General features: G+C 37.8%; 2 protein-coding genes across 2 annotated transcripts; both read left to right on the top strand.

Moving 5' to 3' along the window:
* The first annotated feature begins 849 nt into the window (after nt 1–849).
* pierce1 (piercer of microtubule wall 1) lies at nt 850–5,053 on the top strand. The gene is made up of 3 exons (XM_061038238.1): nt 850–978; nt 4,347–4,425; nt 4,815–5,053. Exons 1-3 carry the CDS (start codon nt 884–886, stop codon nt 5,004–5,006), a joined length of 366 nt encoding a protein of 121 aa, XP_060894221.1. The 5' UTR covers nt 850–883; the 3' UTR covers nt 5,007–5,053.
* A 2,241-nt stretch (nt 5,054–7,294) lies between these two features.
* Nucleotides 7,295–18,504, top strand: olfm1a (olfactomedin 1a). The gene is made up of 7 exons (XM_061038208.1): nt 7,295–7,559; nt 10,922–11,071; nt 11,479–11,634; nt 12,871–13,090; nt 13,794–13,900; nt 14,667–16,854; nt 17,114–18,504. The coding sequence occupies exons 1-6, from the start codon at nt 7,494–7,496 to the stop codon at nt 15,327–15,329; spliced, it is 1,362 nt and encodes a 453-aa protein (XP_060894191.1). The 5' UTR covers nt 7,295–7,493; the 3' UTR covers nt 15,330–16,854; nt 17,114–18,504.
* Nucleotides 18,505–19,840: the final 1,336 nt, after the last annotated feature.

Here is a 19,840-nt window from a genome sequence, read left to right as displayed (position 1 = left end):
GTTGCCGCTCAAAATTGACATTCTCCAAACATATAGACCAAGCACCTTCTGTCAAGTCACATTTCCATGTTATCTATTGTAATAAATAATTTTCTTTATTCACTTATCTCTCACAATTGAACTGTCATGCAGGACCTGAAATGTTGGTACTAAAGAAAATAGAAAAACGTTTTGGTCTAACCGACCTTCATCGGGTGTAATGGAAGGTTGGTTAGACGGAAATGTTATGATTCAATATGATTAATCCTTAAAGTGCAGATAAGACTTGAGAGCAAATACTTTTACAATAGATATAGTAAGTGGTATAAAGAAACACCACTTATATAAATTTAAAGAAGTAGGTTGACAACAGACATATTGTTAAAATAAATAATGTTTGCAAGTATAAATTTGATGAAATGTGTTTTTTTTTTTTTTTAAACATTTGAAATGTAAAGGAATGTCTAGTCAATGAAACTTCAATATTATCATTTAGCCTCAATCTTATTGAATGCAAATATAATTTGGTTGTTTTTGAACTATGATGAAATAGCCTATCATTTATCTTTTTTATACTCAGAATATTATTTTAGTTGGCACTTTTGTCACTGGTAGGCTACATTCATAACAATAAACCATATTGAATTGGAAAATTTAACAATGTGGATTAGAGATCAGATAAACCAAATTGTTATTCTTCTCTAGCCTACAGGACGTTTATTCTACTATCCTTTTTCCGGGTATAGGCCATAGTATTAAATGTTCATTCTTTGTCTTTTTGTATGCTTTTAACAGCACGCAGACTTATTATTTACACTCTATAGAGTAGCAGTGAGTGACGTGGTGACGTCACGTGTATCCTAGTAACCGCTGTGTTGTTGCGGTCCTAAAGCTCGGGTCAGCCATGGCGGATCAGAGAGTCCAGACGTGCGATGTTTACAGAACCGACCCGAACCTGCCGTCTAGGTTCAACAACCCCGACTGTTTCAGTGGTTACAGGTAAATTATTTTTAAAGTCTTAAACAGATAGGTTACTCTTATTCAAGTCATATGTATGGTTTATTTAGGCTAGTCAAACCGGGGGTTGAGGTCATAGTAGACAGAGAGACAAGAACACTTTTCCCCAACAACCCGCTAACGACACATTATCCTGCTTGTTGCATGGCAATATAGTGTGAATTGAGGGATATTGGAACATTTTGTGACTTGTTTTAGCATTCTTTTCATGAATTAAAAAACACAAAACAACACAACACATGAGAACACTGAAGATTTTATAGATTCGAGGAGGAAAGACTATTTTGTCATATTCTAAAGAGGCCTATACTTCGTCTAAAACTTTTATTTTCTGAGGAGTCAGGACCTTCGGTTGGTTGAGCAGGAGTGGAAAGTAATTAATTACATTTACTAATGTTACTGTTTGAGTAACCTGTTTTTGTATAGGCCTATTGTAGCCTACTTTTTTTTTTTTTTTTTAGTAATTTCTTAAATCGGTCATTTTTACTTTTACTTAAGTATATTTTGGAAAAGTACAATAGTCAGCCACATTATAAATAGCATATGTTAAGGGGTTAAAAAAAAGGCAATAAAAGGAGATCCAAGCTTTCTGTCCACAATCTGGTCAGCTGATAATGATGGTCAGGAGTAATCTAGGCTATATGTCTGCTGACACTCAAGATAGAGATTGATGAGTCAGATCAAAATGGAATAAATAGAAGGACACATTGGACTGTTTTCTTGATTTACATAAGGACAAAATCAGATATACATTCCATTGAGATTTTATTAATTAAAACAATTACAATTATGTCTAGGTTGACTAATAAAGGCCAACCTGTTTACATTATTTACTTGTGAAAAACTTCATATAGCCTATATTTCAAATGTGGATTATAGCAAATTATTCCACATGACATTAAAAATGTCATATTGTATTGAACTTGTTTTAACATTGAGGTTTAAAAATCCATCCACAGTTCATACAAAGCAAAAGGAAAGCTGCCTTTTCATATGATGTTTCATCAACACACAACACATTTCATTCTACACATTTAGTTGAGTGAAAAGTATAAGTCCCAAAGTGAAAAAAAGAAAGAAGTCCAAAGCCCAAGGAAAAAATGTTTAAGTATAAAAAAAAATTCATCTAGAAATGCACAGGACACATTGAATTGAGTTTACAAGGGTGTTTTCCTGTTCCCTGTAAGTCCTCTTTACTATTTGCCTCTTCATATGGCCTTTTCTTGCCTTTTGCTCTTTCCCTGTGCTTTCTGCTTTGCAATAGATTAGTAAGGATAAGTTTGGGATTGGCTAAGAGGTGAAGGCTGAGATTCGGCTAAATTTCTGTTTTAATGTAAAATGGACTGGCAGGATTTGGCTGTTTTCTTGCTGGCTGGGACCTGTAGTGAAAGGCAACACACCTAGCAAAACTGAACTAGTGCATGAATATTTTTTTAGTAAATTAGGGACACATCAAGAGGTTGGTGTAAAGAGTACTAATATATTCTACTCAAGTAGAAGTACTGTTACTTTCATGAAATTTTACTTAAGTACAAGTAATAGTACCAGTTTAAAAATGTACTCAAGTAAAAGTAAAAAGTAACTTGTTTAAAATGTAAAAGTTACTTAGTTACTTTTTTTAACAACGCAACTCTCGTGTGTCGTGAAAAAAGGATGAGAGGATGTTAATCTCAAAGTTTTTTTAATTAAAGGCCAATCTTTGCAAAGTTTATCTTTTCAGATAAACATTTTCTTTTCTACCCCACTGACAAAAACAAAATATAAATATTGATGGATAAATAATCAAGGCTTATATGTTTAGTAAGTAATCAGCTGTTTTATGAAGGGAAATGTTTAAACTATTTAAGAAAATACTAAAATGATCTTTGTCTCAATCATAAACAGTGTAGAGTATTTTAGTGTTTTTAGTTTTGTTATTCTGAGGCTGGTTAGTCTCAAAGACAGCCTCAAAGGCTGATTTAGCTGCAACTAAACCTGAGATGAAAGACAATCCATTTATTGTTTTAAGATGAGCCTGTATGAGCTTAAATATTAGATGTTTTAGTCACTGTGTGTTTTAGCAGGCTACTGAAGCTTCTAACTGAGTCTGTTTGGTTTGAAGTATTTATTTTCACACATCTGAGATGTGTTAAGTTGCAGTAGCTTATAATACCCAACTTCCTCATACGTCTGCTTCAAAATAAAAGCACATCAAAGATAAGAGTATGAACCACAGCCAACTTATTTTAATCATCTTGGACTTAAAACAATGAGACATCAGTTTATTAACACCTTCAGCAGGTAGACCCGCTGTAGTGGAGGTGCTTATCCGTGCTGCACTAACTGAAGTGGCACGAGCCATGAAAAGGGTCTCTCTCTCTCTCTCTCCTTCTCTCTGTCTCTCTCTCTCTGTCTCTCTCTCTCTCTCTATCTCTCTCTCTCTCTGTCTCTCTCTCTCTCTCTGTCTCTCTCTCTCTCCTTCTCTCTGTCTCTCTCTCTGTCTCTCTCTCTCTCTCTCTCTCTCTCTCTCTCTCTCTCTCTCTCTCTGTCTCCTTCTCTCTGTCTCTCTCTCTCTCTCTCTCTCTCTCTCTCGTCGCTCCGGTGCGATGAGAGAAAATCATTCATAGCAGGCCTATTTTTTTACTCAGTAACGGATGTGATTTAAAATGTAGCGAATTACAATACTTAACAGAAAACCTTCTTAAGTAAAAGTAAAAGTACAGATTTTAAAAACGACTTAAAAAGTAGTAAGTCCACCAAAAAACTACTCAATTACAGTAACGCGAGTAAATGTAATTCGTTACTTTACACCTCTGGGAACCACTATTGTGGCGCATACAGAACATTACAAGTTTCATCATTTTCATTATTAGTAAAGCCAAATTAGCATTGTACCAACTCCCAAAATTATTCTACAATTCATTTAGCAGACATATTTATCCAAAGCATAAGAGAGTAAACAACACACAAATATAGAAAGGAGGAAACAACATCAGTAAGTGCAAATGAACAGCTGTAAGTCTTATTGGACTCAGGTGCTGACAGGCAGTGAACAGAGGAAAAGCACTTATTTTATTTTTTGTAGTTAATATAGTCATCAACAACAACATCGACCGCTGTTCTTGATAGTTCTATCGGCATCAACCAGCGACCCTCCTCTTTTGAATCATCTCCAGCATCTTTTGCCCTCCACTTTTCAGAAAATATGTGCTCTGACAGGCTGAATGGAGAGTTTCCCTTTGTGACATCACAAAGGGCAGTAACCCTCCTTCAGGTCTCAACTGGGACTGTGGTATTTTTGACGAATCAGAATCAATTGTTTGTAATACAAATAACACTGTAGCTAAAACTCTGCTGTGTGTCTTTTTCAGTCAGAAAAAGAGTCACCCACTTTATCGAACATCAAACCAAACCTATGGCAGCAAGAAACCAACTGTGCACGAGATGCAGGTGAGAGATATACAAGTGATAAAAACAGACAGGTGTGAGACAGATGGAATCAGTTGTGTCTCTGTTGGTCTTGTTTTTGTAATGTTTTTTATTTCACTTTAAACAAAGATACAGGAATATTTTAAAAAGAAAGTTGCAAACATAAATAGGTACATTTAAGATAAGAAATATGTAAAACTATTTGACAGCAAACAAGTAAACTTACAAATTTGAAAAAAGTATTCATGTCCTATGTTTATTATTAATAATGCAGAATTGAAATAAAGTTCCATTCAGAGCAGCTGAATATGATTTTTCATAAATACAAACTATTAAATGTGTCGTAAAACAGAATGTTTAAATGTGTTTAAAGGGCCAGTACGTAAGATATTTCTGTCTGTGTGTTTCAGACTCAGTTTAAAGGGACCTCTCGTCAGTTTTCAGAGGCTATGCTGCACAGCGGGATGTACCGCGATGATGCCTTCAATGTGTCTCTTGACAGGGCCAGGGTGACGATTTCCACTTCAACCCAGAAAAACAGAGTCGACCTCCGTTACTACCATCGCTGTGTAAATCAATGCTATGATGGAAACAAGGGATGAAACAGCTGTTAACTGTACTGCTGTTAAAATAAACATATCTGAACTGATGAATCTGCTGCTACTTGATTTGTTAATGTTCTGACTACAAAGGTATAAAAATAGAAACCAAAACACTTCCCATAATAAAATGTTCCCTGAGTAGAGATTCTACATTTTGCATGGTATCTGTGAGAAGAGATTTATTTTTTAATTAACAAATCATGAATATCATAAATATAACATATAAATTAATGTAGCCAAGAGGAAAAATAATTACATTGAACATATCAAGAAGATGTTTGAGATGAGATAATATTTCACTACAAAATCAGCAAGAAGTCATAAAACTTTAGTCTGATATAAGTCTCATTACATCTGATGTATACGCTTTAAATTGTTGCTTTCTGCGTCCACTGTTTGAAAGATACTGTATTTCTATTATATTTAGTGTAAAAAAAAATCCTGACTCTCCTGTTTCTTCTTCTCTTACTGAAATGTTGATTTCTTTCCAAACACTGTGTGTAAGTGTGAGTTTGTGTGTGAGTGTCAGATGGTCCTCAGCAGGGTTTACACACACACATACAAGCTCACACACGCCTCCTCTCTCTCTGATGTGCCAGCAGATGGTGATGTTGTTTCCATGACGACCAAATGAGGAAAATTATGATTAATTTAAGGACATTTTTTCTCCTCCATCTGCGTCCTGTTCTTTTCTTTGTGTCTTGCTCAGACTGATACATTTCCACCCATCTGACCTCAGTGAGCGTCCCTACTGGACAGTGAGCTGGTGGGTTACCTGTAGGTGTTCAGTCAGAGGAAGGTTTCAAATTGTCTTCAGCCTGAACATAAATAAGTTAAATTTGAATAATTTGACGCCTTTTGTTGAAGTAGCAGAGCAAGTTCACACTTTGTTTCTATTTTAATCAAACATCATCATCTTCACCTTCATCATCACGAGGTACAGAGTTAAGGAAAGTGACTCAGCAATAATCAATATATCAATCTGGTTTAGTCCTACAATAGGAAAGCAGCCTCTGTCTGCAGGAGATCACGATCTCTGGCAAGGAGGAGGCAGCAGAAGGCCTTGGACAGCAGGGTCTAGGAGAGCTGAGAGTGGGCAGAGAGGGCTGGGGGCATGAAGGCATCTCACTTCCAGTGCATCTCATAGATGCGCTGGAAGCAATGCAGTAAATTTGAAGACTTTGAAGGTAGAGCTAGCGAGCAAGGAAAAAGAGTTTGATTGGCTGGTTTGGGGGCGAAGGGGGAAGTAGAGAGAGGCTACAGAGTTTTTATAAAACAAACTGATTAAACCATGCAAAAAACACGAAAAAACAACTATAAAAACAATGTGAATGTTTGTGTCCATATAATGTTTTCTCTACCCAGAGAGCCTTGGTATGGTGCTGGGATAATACATATGTTTATACAGCCCCCATAGGGCGCTTGTTAGGTCAATTGCCTGTAGGTGTTAATGTGAGTGTGTTGGCTGTTTATCTATATAGTGTGAGCCCCGTGATTGACTGGCAAGCTGTTGAGGGTTCATCCTGCACTCACCCAATAACAGCTAGTATCTCTGTAAACAAGATAAGGGCTTGTGATAATGGTTGGATGGCACACTGTCTCTCTCCATCTCCATCACTGTTGTCCATATTTCTGATGTCTACTAAATAAAACACATGTTTAGTGAAAATGCTGTCACACAGACGCGCTCTAACCACCCCCGTGTCTGGCGGTTCATTTGTCAAATATCAAATCAGTACATTAGATAAGCCTTGAGCCCCTTCCCCCTCAGCCAATCAAATGTCAGCTATCTTGCCAGAATTTGTCGTCTTGTAGATGTAGCCTCAAACATCATCACACTGAACATCAAAACAGCATTAACCAATTTGTATAGTAAAACATTATAAACCGAAACATCACATCAATATTAATATCTCTTGAAATGAATGTGAATTTACAAACATACAGAAATATAAGCATATTTATACATAATGACAGATATGTGGTAAAATGGGCCAATCATTGGATGTCACATACACACAATCATAAACCCACATATAGAAACACACTGAGCTGGAGGATCTTGTTTCCACTTGGCTTCTTCCTAGCATCAGATGAGAGAGAAAAAATGAGGGGGAGGAGTGAGCAATGAAGGATGTGGTAAAGAGGAGGGAGGGAGGAGGAAGAGCGAGGATGGAATAAGTAGAAAAAGGAAAGAGAGGAGGGAGGGGAGAAGAGGAGGGAGGAAGGAGGAAGAGCAGGTACAGGAGACGAGAGAGGGAGAGGAAGAGAGAAGGGAGGGAGGCGGAAGAGCAGGGATGGAGGGACCAGAGAGCGGTGGGAGGAGGAAGGAAGAGCAGGGAAGAAGAGACAAGAGAGAGGAGCAGAGGGGCAGATAGCAAATAACCAGATATATAACAACAGAGCTAACCAGGTTAACAGATAACCAGGTTAATAATTAGGCAAAGGAGGTTTAACCAGCAGGAGGTGAATGTGCTTTTGACACAGATGGAGTCGGAGGAGAATCTGGTCAACATTTTCCTGCTGCTGCTGTTCAGTGCAGTCTTCACTGTGGTAAATATATAATGTGTCTATTTATATTCCACTGTGCTCTATTATGTTCCAGTCCTGCTTATCTGTGGTCAATATTTAATGTTTCATTCGTCTATATCTCAAACACTCAATTCTATTCTAATAGAACCATAACGCTACACTCTGGTTTTATTCAATTTTTATTCTGTTCTGCTCTATTTTACTCACAGCCTGAGTAAAACCAAGTTCTCTGGTCATGTTTAACGTATTTGGCAGAAAATACTACTATATATTTAGGCGGAAGATGAAATAAGCAGAGCACAGGAACAGAAATCAAGACTGGAAGTAAAAATAATTACATCTCTTGATGATTTTATGTGATACACACGATTTTACTGATGCCAGGACAGTTTGTTCAAAGTTATGTTTTTGAATCTGTCTTTACATTAAGTTATTAGTTATATTTAATCCATACTGTCTATTTTATTCCAGCCTACACCTCTTCATCACACACTCTATATGGATGCCTTGCTCAGTGGTTCAGAGGAAATTGAACCTCACATAGATACATACCTCATCAAGGTCTTCTATTTGTAGTCGTTTTTTGAATAAGAATTTGGCCAATGGATGCCAATAAATGTGCACATGATCTAGATTACCAGATGGGTTACTGCAAATCAGGATCAAAAACAGAGAGGGTTAGTAGCAATATTTCAGCTACCATAACTGTTACAGCTGAACAGGTAAATACACCTTCACTGCTGCTAATGATAATGTTATAAGATAGTGGCGTGTAGGGCTTCACAATATATCGCCATTGCATCATTATCGCAATATGAGCTTCAGCAATAAACACACAGCAAAAGGCTGAATTTATCGCAATAAAATAACAAAGTATAAAATTAAAGAAGAAATTAGGTCTCACTCGTGTGCACATGTTGATGCATTCAGAGGAAGCTTCAGCAAACTACCAGCTATCCTCAGATTCATTAGTGCTAATTTTGTGGTTTTAAAAAGTTATTTGTATTTATTTGCTTCAGGAGGGTCATATTGCAAACACAAGTGCAAAACCTGAAGAACAGCAGAGCGGTATAAAAAACGAGTTTTAGATAATATCCATTGTTTAATGTACATTTTTAAACCGCACTTCATTTTATTAATGAAATATTCAACAAAATAATCACACATCAAAGGCGACTTTTATTATGTTTATTATTTTATATTTTTAATATTGCAATATATGTCGCAGATAGAAAAGATATCGCAAAGATACCGCCCCCCCCCCATATCGTGCAGGTGTTTTATGGAATCACAATAACTTAAAGTTGTGTTTTTCTGTCTCACTAAACATCTATAAACTAATTTTATTCTTTGGCTCCACTTTCTCTAAAAGTCGTTCCTAAATGTGAACATGGTGATCCTTTAAACGTCATGATTAAGAGCGAATAGTGGGAATATTTACATTGCTTTCCTCTCATCAGACCACTCAAAGCGCTTTACTCAGCATGTCATTGAGTCGTTTCACACACATTCATACACACATAATCATACACTCTCTCACACTCATTCACACACGGATCAGGCTCAGCCTTCTGAGTCATTTTGTTTAGAATCTAAAGTGGTCTGCAGGAACAAAGAACTGAGTTGCAGATGCTCCAACAAGTGGACTTTATCCTCCTATGTTCCCCTCCCAGTGCTCATTCTAGAAATATTGCTTAAGCTAATGCTCTCCCAATTTCCTCAGGCAATTTACAAAAGGAAAATCCAATGTCTCCCCTAAATTGCTTAATATTTGTATGTTTAACAAGAAACATATCTCTGAGTATTTGAGCTGCTGGTCACAATGGTCAATTAGTAAACAGCAGAACTTTAATTGAATACCTTAAAAAACAAGCTCCTCTTTCAGGTCTAATTATGGCTGGGCGATAAATCGATTTGATCAATAAATCGTATTTGTGGAAAGTCAGGATTTTCAAAACTGAAAATTTCGAATTTGTCTTAAGACCAGAAAAAATTAAGACCACTAGATGAATTGATTAAGAATATGTGTGCATTGAATAACCTGAAATATTTAAACAATAATATGTTTCATTGCAAAGCTAATAGTTTCTCTCTGGTTCCAGCTTGTGTTCTTAGCTACACCAGCAATTTGTCTATTTTGACTCTGTGCTAAGCTTTGTCAACAGTATCCCCCTCTTTCTAGTCTGTGTGCTAAACTTCACTAACATAGATGCTAACAGGGTTCTTTCTGCTTCTCTGTGATGAATGATGTTAACAATGATCTTCTGCCTTAAGTTGTTGTGCTAAGCTACACTAAGAACTTTCTGCTTTCAGTCTTTGCACTTTTCTATTCTAACAGTATCAATCTGTGTCCGGTCTCTGTGCTTATTAACCCAGGTTTTACTTTGCCTCAAGTCTCTTAAAAACTGAAGTGTCTGTTTCAAATCTTTGCACCAAGCTTTGCTTAAAGCTTTTTCTTTTCTTTTTTCAGCTTTTAGAGTTTTTACTGAGCTAGTTTAGCAGTGGACATACTTATTTTAAGGGTGTCCTAGACTTTATTGGTTTGTCTGTTTGATTTAATGGCCTAGAGATTTATTTAAGGTTTAAAAACGAAAATCTTATTGTAAATTGTTAATTAATGTTTTGTCATTTCGATTCTTTAAATTTGATTGCACATTGAAATTGATTGAGATAATTTAAATTACTTGTCCATAAGAAAGAAACTCATGTCTTTGAGATTATGGGTTTTTTTTTGGGGCAATTTGTGCCTTTATTAGAGAGATAGGACAGTGGATACACTTGGAAATCAGGGAGAAAGAGAGTAGGGAATGACATGCGGGAAAGTAGCCACAGGCTGGATTTGAACCTGGACCGCCCACTTGGAGGACTATAGCCTCCATACATGGTGCGCGCGCTCTAACCTCTGCGCCCCTTTTGAGATTATGTTTTTGATGTAAATGTACATACTTAGGTTTCAATTCTTGACTATATGCAGGGACACTGAATAATAAAGACAGAGTGAAAACAATGAATTTTAATACATAACACAGTCTCTGGTTTTCACACATCTTTGACAATTTCACACATTTTGAATCACATTTTGTTATTTAAACAATTCTCCCACTCCTTGGCTCCTCCTCTAACAACATTGATGCCTGAATGCCTAATATACATAGATCTATATATTTGATCATATATATAGTCTGACAGATTACAGATATACTGTACCAAGTTTACCCTGTAGATGACATCAAATACAAACAACACAAGACAAATCTTTCTCCTGTTATTTTTTTGTTATTTAATCAGTCATGCCTGCAGAAGAAAGAGGCGTTATTGGTAATTTAACCTTGCACTCGAGTTATCTTCTTTCTAACATGGTCCTCATACTTCCTGTCTAACAGGTAGGTCCTTCTACCCCTGAGGAAGGCTGGCAGGTGTACAGTTCAGCTCAGGATGCTGAGGGTCGATGTGTTTGTACGGTGGTTGCTCCTCAGCAGTCAGTCTGCTCCAGAGATGCTCGAACAAAACAGCTAAGACAGCTGCTGGAGAGGGTATGATATATTACAGCAGATTATTATACCACTGCATACAAATACTACTCATAGATATGTTTAAGAACCATACTGACATCTCTGATTATAGTTACATTTGATATGAAATTTTGAATTTATTGTCCTGAAGATGAAATTAGCCTTGGGCAACAAGCATACAGCTCAGTGCGACATCAGGTGTTCCTGACTTAGGGATATTTATTCAAAGGTACAAGTATTTAGTGTTTATGTCTTTGGAGTAGAAGTATCGTAATGTTATAAATTAAATGATACAGCAGAATATACACTGAAACTTACTTTACCACTGATCCTGGTTTAATCTGTTAACCCACTGTTATTATAATGGTGCATTAAAAGTGAAGCGATTGTCAAAGCAGTAATAAATAAAATCTGTTTCCATGTTCCAGGTTCAGAATATGAGTCAGTCCATCGAGGTTCTGGACCAAAGGACTCAGAGAGATCTGCAGTTTGTGGAGAAAATGGAAATTCAGCTGAAGGGTCTAGAGAATAAATTCAAACAGGTGGAAGATGGACATGAGAGCAACATCGCCCGACAGTACAGGGTAAAGCCTACATCATGACATCATGCTTTAAACTGCCATCAACGACTTTGCAAAGCTTTTTGCAATCTATTAAACATTTACATAAGCATTATATTTCATAAAAGAGATACAATGAGATACACAACTTCACATTGTTGTCCAAAAACCTCATGTGTGCAAACATTGTAAGTTTTATAATATTTCCCTTAAAGGCTGAATATGCGATTTTTCACACTTAAATGTAATAGAAATCAAGTATATCCTCTGATAATAACTCTGTGAGTCATGACTGTCTACAATGGGTATAACACTCGAGTCCCACTGTCTGTGATGCTTTCCGAGCTTTCTGAGACTTAGCTTCACTTTGTTTACATCGCCCGGACGGTCAGCCGGCTCATCACCTTGCGTATAAAAGTTGGTTGGCTTGAGGGACTAAAGAAGAATAACATACTGTACTTAACTCATTAATTGAATGTCACGTAAGCGTTTCTAGATCACCGTCATTTTGGGTAAATTTACATACAATGTGAAGATACGATCATAATAAAGATAGCTAGCATTAGCATGCTAACACAACAACGCAGCGCAAGTTGTTTTGGTTTCATGCTGGTGCTCAAGGGCGACATCTGCTGGATCAAAAAATTGCATATTCTGCCTTTAAAAGGAAATTGGCACAGTGTTTAAAAGTGTACAGATTGTTGTTACAGTGAGATGCGGTAAGCCATGTCACACTGTGTACCCCCCACAGGATTTTGTGATTTCCTTTGTTTTACTTATGCAACTTTATTGATTGTGTGTCAGGATCTGATTACTGGTGACCTACACTCCATACTGTGCCTTATGGCTTTCCTTATTACACAGGCAGAGAGCTACAGCTTCTGCAAATGTGCTGCAACAAAATATCTTGTGTAGACATGAGTGTTAGTTTCAGAACTGTATAAATAATAGACACTGAGAAGTGACTTAGGGTTTGTCCAATGCCTGTTTGAATCTTCATCTTTGACAATGTGGGCTTTAACAATATATATTTAAGGTTTAATATAATTTTATGAGGTGAGCGATGTAAAAGTTCAGTGTCCATATTTTTGTGTTGGGAGGGGAGACAGACCTTTTGTTCCAGGCTGTAGATATGTTGAAATCTGCTAAAGTTAATATGGAGTCTAAGGGGGATCCACCATGATGAAGTTGGTCAGAGGACATGTGGAAATGTCTGACCAAGACATTTATCTTAATGTCTGCTGTCTGTTTGTCCATCAGTCCATCAAAGAAAAGATGGAGGAGTTACGTCCTCTGATCCCAGTACTGGAGGCCTACAAGGCGGACGCTCTGCTGGTGCGACAATTTAAGGAGGAGGCAGCTAATGTGACAGATATGCTGGGAAACCTGCAGGAACAACTTGGGGGTCTGGACTACCAGGAGCTCCACAGCAGAGTTATGAGCCTGGAGGACCGGCTGAAGGCCTGCATGCAGAGGCTGGGTGAGCAAACACGTTAACATGTTGTACTTGTAGATGTTTGGCTGTGGTAGTACAAGGAGGGCACGAGAAGGCAGGATTTTGATTTCTCAGATGAACACAATTTGAATTGGTTCCGGTGGAAGAGATCTCCCTTCACCTGGGGTTAAACCATAGACTGTAAATAATACAGGATGAAGCCTGAGTATCACCCATTGGTTACTAAATGGTCTTGTTTGAAGCCTATCCATGGCAGTAGCCAATAGTGACAATAACTAATAAGACCAATTTTTTTGTGTACCAAGCTGTCAACATATTAGTTTGTTAAGTTAAAATGGAAATTTTAATATGGGTGTGTATGGGACTTCAAGGTCTTTTGGAGTCAGCCAAAAATAGATACTTGAGAAGCTGGAGTTTTTTGCACTTGTGCATCAGCTTTATTTTTCAACAAGGGACTTGTACCTTCCTCTTAGCCTAAATATCAACAATCATTCAATGTGATTTACAGTTTGCCCAAATAAACTGTAGCCTCCAAGATAAAAAACGGAAACAAAAAAAACAGATTGGTGAAGAAACAGATATATTAATAGGTAAAAAGGAAGGTTGGTTTTTGAACGACAGTTAAACAAACAAACAAAAACTGTATGTTATTTTGTTCTTATCTGCGCCTTTATGCATTCATATGTATTTGTCTAATCTGTACCATAATGCCTTGCTAATGTTTCAGCCTGTGGGAAGCTGACAGGAATCTCTGAACCAATCACCATCAAGACCTCTGGATCTAGATTTGGATCATGGATGACTGACCCGCTTGCCCCAGCTGGAGACAATAGAGTAAGTCTATTAAGTCTCAGCAGAAACAACAAAAGTCTAATACTACTACTACTACTACTACTATATTATTAAGTTTAAAAAATCTTATTAGTCAACAATGATTCAGGATTGAAACAGGATTAATGGGAATGATATTTGGGATGAGTCGAAGTGATCAGACCAGTCAGAAACAGGAAGAAATTATTAGCATGGCTCTTAGCATGAAAGTCCACTTCAGCTAAATCTTTAATGTGCTTTTACAAGTTCAACTGGGTATGAAACAGACTAAAAAATACTAAGGCCTTTTTGTTTCATACAAAAAATGAAACCCGACCATAGCGAAGATTGTTGACTAAATATTATCTTTTTTAACACCAGTCAATGCTACTACCAAGGCATGTGTCTGAAGAAGCTTTTAATTGCAGAGCTTTTGGGGCTTTTGTGATCAAAATAGTTTTTTTCATCTCTTCTCAAGCCAAGTTTTACAATGAGTGGTACATAACGTAAACTAGATTTATCTTTAGAGAAATCAACTTATATACGTTTGTGACAAGATAAGCAACAAGAAAATTCGTAACACTTAGTCATCAGGGTTCAAATACATTTCAACAAATTGAAAGCTTTCAGACTTGAAAGCTCACAATAGTTTTCAGACCTTTAGTGATAAAAATGTTTACATATCAACCAAACAACAACCCTTTGACAATAATTGCCTTTGTATTCTATGGAAACGTTTGACTCTAGATTTTTTAAAAATCATTCATTCATTTGATTTCTTCCCTTATAGGTGTGGTACATGGATGGTTATCATAACAACCGCTTTGTTAGGGAGTATCAGTCGATGTATGACTTTATGACAACGGATAACTTCACCTCTCATCGCCTGCCTCACCCCTGGTCTGGTACAGGCCAGGTGGTCTATAACGGATCCATTTACTTCAACAAGTTTCAGAGTCACACAATCATCAAATTCGACTTCAGCACATCGCTCATCAGCCGCTCCAGACAGCTCGACTTCGCCGGCTACAACAACATGTACCATTACTCCTGGGGAGGGCATTCTGACATTGACCTTATGGTGGATGAGGGAGGGCTCTGGGCTGTCTATGCTACCAATCAGAATGCTGGAAACATCGTCCTCAGCCAGTTAAATCCAAACACTCTACAGATCATCCGCAGCTGGACCACCAACCATCCAAAACGCAGTGCTGGCGAGGCCTTCATGATCTGTGGAACACTGTACGTGACTAATGGATACTCTGGTGGAACCAAAGTGTACTACGCCTACTCCACCAACTCCTCCACCTATGAGTACATCGACATTCCTCTGACCAATAAATACAGTCATCTGTCCATGCTCGACTACAACCCTCGGGACAGAGCGCTGTACGCCTGGAACAACGGCCACCAAGTCCTTTATAATGTTACACTCTATCACATCATACAGTAACATAAAGAACAAAGAAGTTCCATAATATTAGTCTGCTAGACGTTAAACAGAAACGTTAAGAATAAATTTAGGTTATCTTTAAAACTTGATAAAATAACACAATAAAAGACAAGCCCCATGTACTTTTATTGTCTTAACTTCCAATAAAAAAAGAGAAAAAATAATACTTTGTTGGGTGCCATAATATTGCTATGTAAAACAAAATACAGTAACTAAAAGAGCAAATACAAACCTTAACCAAATCCTCATTTTGACTTGACAGATGTCAGAGGAACATAGAGTTATATTGTTACTTAAGGATAAAAAGAAGTTTATTAGCCTAGCTTATCACTGTTGTGATAATCTTATCACTCGACTAGCTGGTCTGTAGTCAGGTTGTTCAATCAACAGTTTAAACATACAACCCAACCTATAATTCAGAGTGTTACAGATACAGCGCAAGGCTAATGCCCAGTATGGTAGCTGGTGAACAGATGGCTCCAATGCTAACTGCTACTTAGGCTTTAGCATATACAGGTGTTTTTTTTTAAAAGCTAGGCTAAACACGTCCCGACACTCTCTATACTAAAGTTTTTCATCAATTTGGTTCTTTGTGGTCTATAATGAAATAAATATAAAGTTACATTTTGACTGGTAGGTTTTTTTAAGGTCATTAAAAAAGGTTCACACAAATGCACTTCAAATGTGAACAACACAATGATACAATCACAGCAATGGAACTCTGTCACAATAAAAGACACTGAAATGTTTTAAGTATTTGATGGTGCACAGAAGAATGCGACACATTTTTTACAAAGACATTTTCTTCGGGTGACTTTTTCTGACACTGAAATCAAATGTACTGTTCTGACTCTGAAGTAATGATAGTAATAACAATACTAATAATAGTAATAAGTTCCTTATGACTGTTGTGCATTAAAAGTAATACAAAAGATTTATAAGGGTTACATTTTCCGACAATATTTCAGTTTTTAGTACCGCTATTAGCCTCTACCACATCCTCACAACAAGTTGAAAATTATGTCAGATCACTGAACTGAAGCCACAAAATAAGCATTCAACCCATTGACTAGGATGTGTGTGCTGGTGTGTTTTATTAGAATTTTGTTTGGGGTCCTGACAGTTAATCACAAACTACATATTAAACCAGTTTTTCGTGGCTTAACAAAACTTCAGAATCCTTTGGTTTTCTGGTATGTTTCAAAGTGACGTAGGAGTCCTCAATGCCAAGAAGCCACTGAAATCCTACTTCTTTAGCTCAGGAGCCTCCATCTACACATCTGTACTCCAGCAGGTGGCTGTCTGTCCACTGGCAGTTCAATATTGGTCCATTAATAGGTCAACCTCTGACAGTGTGTATACTGGCAAGTCAATGTCTGTCTATTGGCAGGTTGATGTCTGTCCATCGGATTATTGCTGGCAAGTTCCTTTGTCCATCAGTATGTCTGTTTGTTACTGGGATGTTGATATCTTTTCAGACAAGTGTGGTTCCGTCCATCATCAGATTGGTAAATCCAACGGCAGGGTTGACTGTCCAGTGGCTATTGTTGTTTGGCCAACAGTTGATTTGTGTCTGTCAGTTGTCAGTTAGGTGTATTTTCTGACAGTCATCGTCTGTACATTGTCTGGTTGTTGTTTTCTGTTGGTTTTAGTCCACCAATAGGTCAGCGCCTGTTAGTGTGTCACTGGGAAGTTAATTTGTCAAATGCTTTGTCTCTGTGTCCAGCAGCAGGTTGATGTATCTGTCAGTATCTATATCAGCAGGTGCATTTTACTTTAGTGAGAAAATGGCTGTTGTTGTCTGTTCAACGGCAGGTTTGTGTCTGTCCTTAAGGTTAATGTCTCCTCTGTCAGTCATTGTCTGTCTACAGGCAAGCAAACTTTCTTTGGAAGCTTCCATTGGCAGATTGTCTGTACTGGCAAGTTGGTTTCTCCACCATCAGGTTGATGTCTGTCCACATGCAGGTTTGTGTCTATCAATCATCAGGTTGTTAAGTCCAAAGGCAATCGTTTGCTTGGCTGTCCATTTAAAGTTTTTTATCTGTCCGTCAACAGCTTTGTATGTCCTCTGGCAGTAATCATCTGTACACTGGAACTTCTGCCCAGCAGACAGGATTTTTTTTTTTATCGAAGGGTTCACTGGCATGTCATTGTCTGTCAACTGACAAGTTGGTGTTTGTCCACCATTATGTTGGTGTATATCCACCAAGTCATTTTGTCCACCAGGTTGGTCTGTGTGTGTCAGCTCACCAGTGTCAGTCCATTGGCAGGTTTTCTTTTTTCTTTTATTTTTAATTTGAAGTTTATTTCGGACATGTGAAATAAAAAAGGAAAACTTAAAAAAATTCCATCTATCATCATGGGGGTGTACATCCTATAGCAGTTGTTGTCTACCCACTGCATTGGCCTTGTAAGCCATCAGAAGATTAGAGTTTCTGGCATGTTTTTTGTCCAGTTTTGTCCAGTGGCAGGTTGGTGTGTCCACTGGCTGGTCAATATCTGTTCAATATGGTATCAGTGTGTTCACTGGCAATTTGTTTTTGTCCAACCAAAGTTATTTTTTCAAATGCTAGGTTGGTCAAGTATTTATTTAGTAACTGAATGTGTCAGGAATGGCAATCAGGCTCTGCTGGTCCAGTTTAAAGCCCAGCCTGGAACTGTCACGATCAGAGGACTTGTTTATCGTTTTGTTTTTTACCCTCTTTTGCTCTTTTGTGCTGGTATTGTCATTGTTTTTCACAAACTCCTAAATATTTAACCCATTCGTGTAGGTTTTATTTGTCAAGTAGTAAGTGAGTAGAGGAAAGACATTTATAAGGAATTTCTTGAGGGAATTGTATTTCAATTAAACAGTGCACAACAATTTTCTATTGCTTCTTCTTCATGGTTTGTATTTCAACACATTCTAAACATGTGATGTCAGACTTTTGCCTCCTATGTTACAGCAGAGTGTTGAAGATGTACAAACTGATGGAAAAAGCAGACATGATTAACTATCTAAAGAAAGAAAACAGCAGACAGCATGATAAATGTGTGTAAAAGATTTTTCTGTTTGGTAACCACTGGCCTTAACAGACGTGATTTGCATCACCCAACCCCATCAGTTGGAGGTTGTTTTTTTCATTTGTTTATTCTTTTTTTAAGTCAAATAAAGAGGCTCCACTTGATAAATGAACTTGTCAGCGTGCTGTTTCAGTTTGTGTCTTCGAGATGACTTCTATTCTGAGGTGCAATACTGTAAGAAACGATAACGTTAACATATTTCTGATAAGCCTGTACACATCTCATTTAATCATTCATTTAATATGCGTAAATGCTACTTTTGTAATTTTTGTAATTTATTTGGAGGATAATCCTTTGAGATGCGTCATCTCATTTTAGAGAGGGTCCTTACAAAACATAAATACAATCATCTGTAATACAAAATCATAATGAAAGGTAAATCCAAAACATAATACCAAACATTTAAACACAGAGACACCCACACCACACACACACACACACACACACACACATACACACATACACACTTAATGCTCCCCCAAGCCTAGCCACCCAACCTACTTGACAGCTAAAACACTATTTTTCTGTAAATAATACCAAGAACATCCCTCATGTGTGTATCTCTGCAATGATGGGTACAAAATTAATAAAATTGTGCAGCTTATTAGAAATCACCTGAATGTGCATCTGCACATTGCTAGCATAGGAGATGCTTTTGCATTAACTTAAAGATTAGGCATAGATGCCACTGTCATACACAAGTAGATAGCTCCAAATAAATGTCAGTGTGTTTGCTGGTCATCTGTTGATCCAGCAGTTTGATTTCAGCTGGCAATAGACTGCTATGCACCTCAGGCCTGTGTAACAGAGGCAGTACAGCACCTGGCTGACCAGATTACAGACGTGGAGAAAAAACTTCCTGACTCTCTGCTCATTATTCTTGGTGATTTTAACAGAGCAAATCTGACCCACGAACTTCCAAAAATACAGACAACATATTAAGTGTCCCACCAGAGGAGCTAACACACTGGACCACTGCTACACAGTAATAAAAGATTCATATCACTCTGTTCCCCGTGCAGCTTTAGGACTCTCTCACCACTGCCTAATTCACCTCATCCCGACCTACAAGCAGAAGTTAAAAACTGCTAAGGACTGATTGGAGTGTTTTTGAAGCTGCATCAGCAAACCTCAATGAACTCACTGACACTGTGACATCTTACATCAGCTTCTGTGAGGACACGTGTGTGCAGACCAGGACCCTCTGCACAGACCATTCCGCACATGGGGCGGCAGTAGCTCAGTCTGTAGGGACTTGGGTTGGGAATCGGAGGGTCACCGGCTCAAGTCCCGGCACGGACCAAGTCCGGAAGTTGGTCTGGTAGCTGGAGAGGTGCCAGTCCACCTCCTGAGCACTGCTGAGGTGCCCTTGAGCAAGGCACTGAATCCCAAAACTGCTCTGGAGCGCTCGTTGTGGGCAGCCCCCTCACTCTGAGACCACTCTAGGA

This window comes from Labrus mixtus, chromosome 5 (assembly GCF_963584025.1).
Source record: "Labrus mixtus chromosome 5, fLabMix1.1, whole genome shotgun sequence".
Lineage (NCBI taxonomy): Eukaryota > Metazoa > Chordata > Actinopteri > Labriformes > Labridae > Labrus > Labrus mixtus.
The sequence above is the reverse complement of the archived record's forward strand: the minus strand, read 5'-3'. Positions and strand labels throughout refer to the sequence as shown.

Bases quoted from the DNA above. Each gene is read 5' to 3' on its own strand.
- olfm1a (XM_061038208.1), top strand. From the start codon at position 7,494: ATGGAGTCGGAGGAGAATCTGGTCAACATTTTCCTGCTGCTGCTGTTC. The intron at 7,560-10,921 runs GTAAATATATAA...CCTGTCTAACAG, and splicing joins TCAGTGCAGTCTTCACTGTG to GTAGGTCCTTCTACCCCTGA. The intron at 11,635-12,870 runs GTAAAGCCTACA...TTTGTCCATCAG, and splicing joins ACATCGCCCGACAGTACAGG to TCCATCAAAGAAAAGATGGA.
- pierce1 (XM_061038238.1), top strand. From the start codon at position 884: ATGGCGGATCAGAGAGTCCAGACGTGCGATGTTTACAGAACCGACCCG. The intron at 979-4,346 runs GTAAATTATTTT...TGTCTTTTTCAG, and splicing joins GACTGTTTCAGTGGTTACAG to TCAGAAAAAGAGTCACCCAC. The intron at 4,426-4,814 runs GTGAGAGATATA...TGTGTGTTTCAG, and splicing joins CAACTGTGCACGAGATGCAG to ACTCAGTTTAAAGGGACCTC.